The sequence below is a fragment of the Seriola dumerili genome, unplaced genomic scaffold (assembly GCF_002260705.1).
Source record: "Seriola dumerili isolate Sdu_G_001 unplaced genomic scaffold, Sdu_1.0 BDQW01000811.1, whole genome shotgun sequence".
Classification (NCBI taxonomy): Eukaryota; Metazoa; Chordata; class Actinopteri; order Carangiformes; family Carangidae; genus Seriola; species Seriola dumerili.
The window spans coordinates 690,798-691,938 of NW_019175066.1; the positions used below are offsets into that span (position 1 = coordinate 690,798).

Genomic DNA, 1,141 nt, shown 5'->3' on the forward strand with positions numbered 1-1,141 from the left:
TAGGCATCATGGAAGCCTTTAGTTGGTCTCCAGAGGGTCAGCTGTCGTGCAGTCTATACAAGCTTCCCTCAGGTTGAGCTCACCTGATCGTCAGTGCTGGGTTCGGCAGTTACTGCAAGATTGTTAGAAAGAAGCTGGCATAATAGCAACCACGACGCACATTCGCCACACTAACAGTTTGTGCCAAACATGCAGCAGGTTCTAGCAGAGTGCGTTTAGTTGTAGTTAGTCTATAGAACACTCGAATCATTTCCAGAGATTGACTGACAGTTCATGATAGAGCATACGGAGGGATGTGATCGGCAGGGAGCCTCCCTCCCTCTTAAAAATCATTAGCATGACACAAAAACAGTCCTGCCTCTTATATTCAACAGCTGGCTTACCTTTCTCCATACTCTGTTAATTCTACTCCACAGGGCTGTCAGTGTTTGTGCAGTTTCTACCCTGAACAGCAAGCAGCTGTTCGGACCGTTATTATTTTGTAATTATGTTTATATTTTCTCTCATCACAGACTTGTTAACTGTGGACTCTCAGAGACTCACTGTGAAGTCGTGGCCTCAGCTCTGAAGTCCAACCCCTCCCATCTGAGAGAACTGGACCTGAGTGACAACGACCTGCAGGATTCAGGAGTGAAGCTTCTGTCTGCTGCACTGGAGAGTCCAAACTGTAGACTGGAGACTCTGAGGTCAGTTCACTGACTGGAGCTGATTTCTGTGTGAGGATTTAAACAGTAAGTCATTTTGACAGCATGTTATTTGAGCTGGTCAAAGGTCAAAGGTCATAGTTCATTCAGAGGGTTAGGAGCTGTTGATGAGATCAGTGTGACGATGACTGAGTGACCTGGCTCTGATGAAGCTTCCTAACAGACCAGCTGGATCAGCCACTGTAGCTGAACCTGAGCAGATATAATGTAGATCTGAGGTTTCACTCTTTGCTTGGTTCAGGGTCGGAGTTAAAAGCAGCTTCAAAGTGTGTGAGGTCAGTTTAAAGTCCTTTAGATCAGGCTCAGAGAACAGTGTCTCTGCCCCAGCTGATTCATGATGACTCAGTCTGATCCCCACTGTGGAGCCCAGTGACGGCTCATTAACATGAACACTGGGCCTCCATAGCAATGATCCAACTTCAGCTCATTAACTGTGT

The 1,141-nt window shown here is 46.5% G+C and overlaps 1 protein-coding gene across 1 annotated transcript in view; it reads left to right on the forward strand.

Annotated features, from left to right (window-relative positions):
• LOC111237130 (NLR family CARD domain-containing protein 3-like) overlaps window positions 1-1,141 on the forward strand; it is a gene marked incomplete at its 5' end in the record, with an annotated part of 13,623 nt that overhangs the window by 6,208 nt on the left and 6,274 nt on the right. The window contains one exon of the mRNA XM_022766105.1: window positions 513-686. Coding sequence (XP_022621826.1) covers window positions 513-686 — 174 coding nt within the window. The remainder of the gene's footprint in view (window positions 1-512; window positions 687-1,141) is intronic.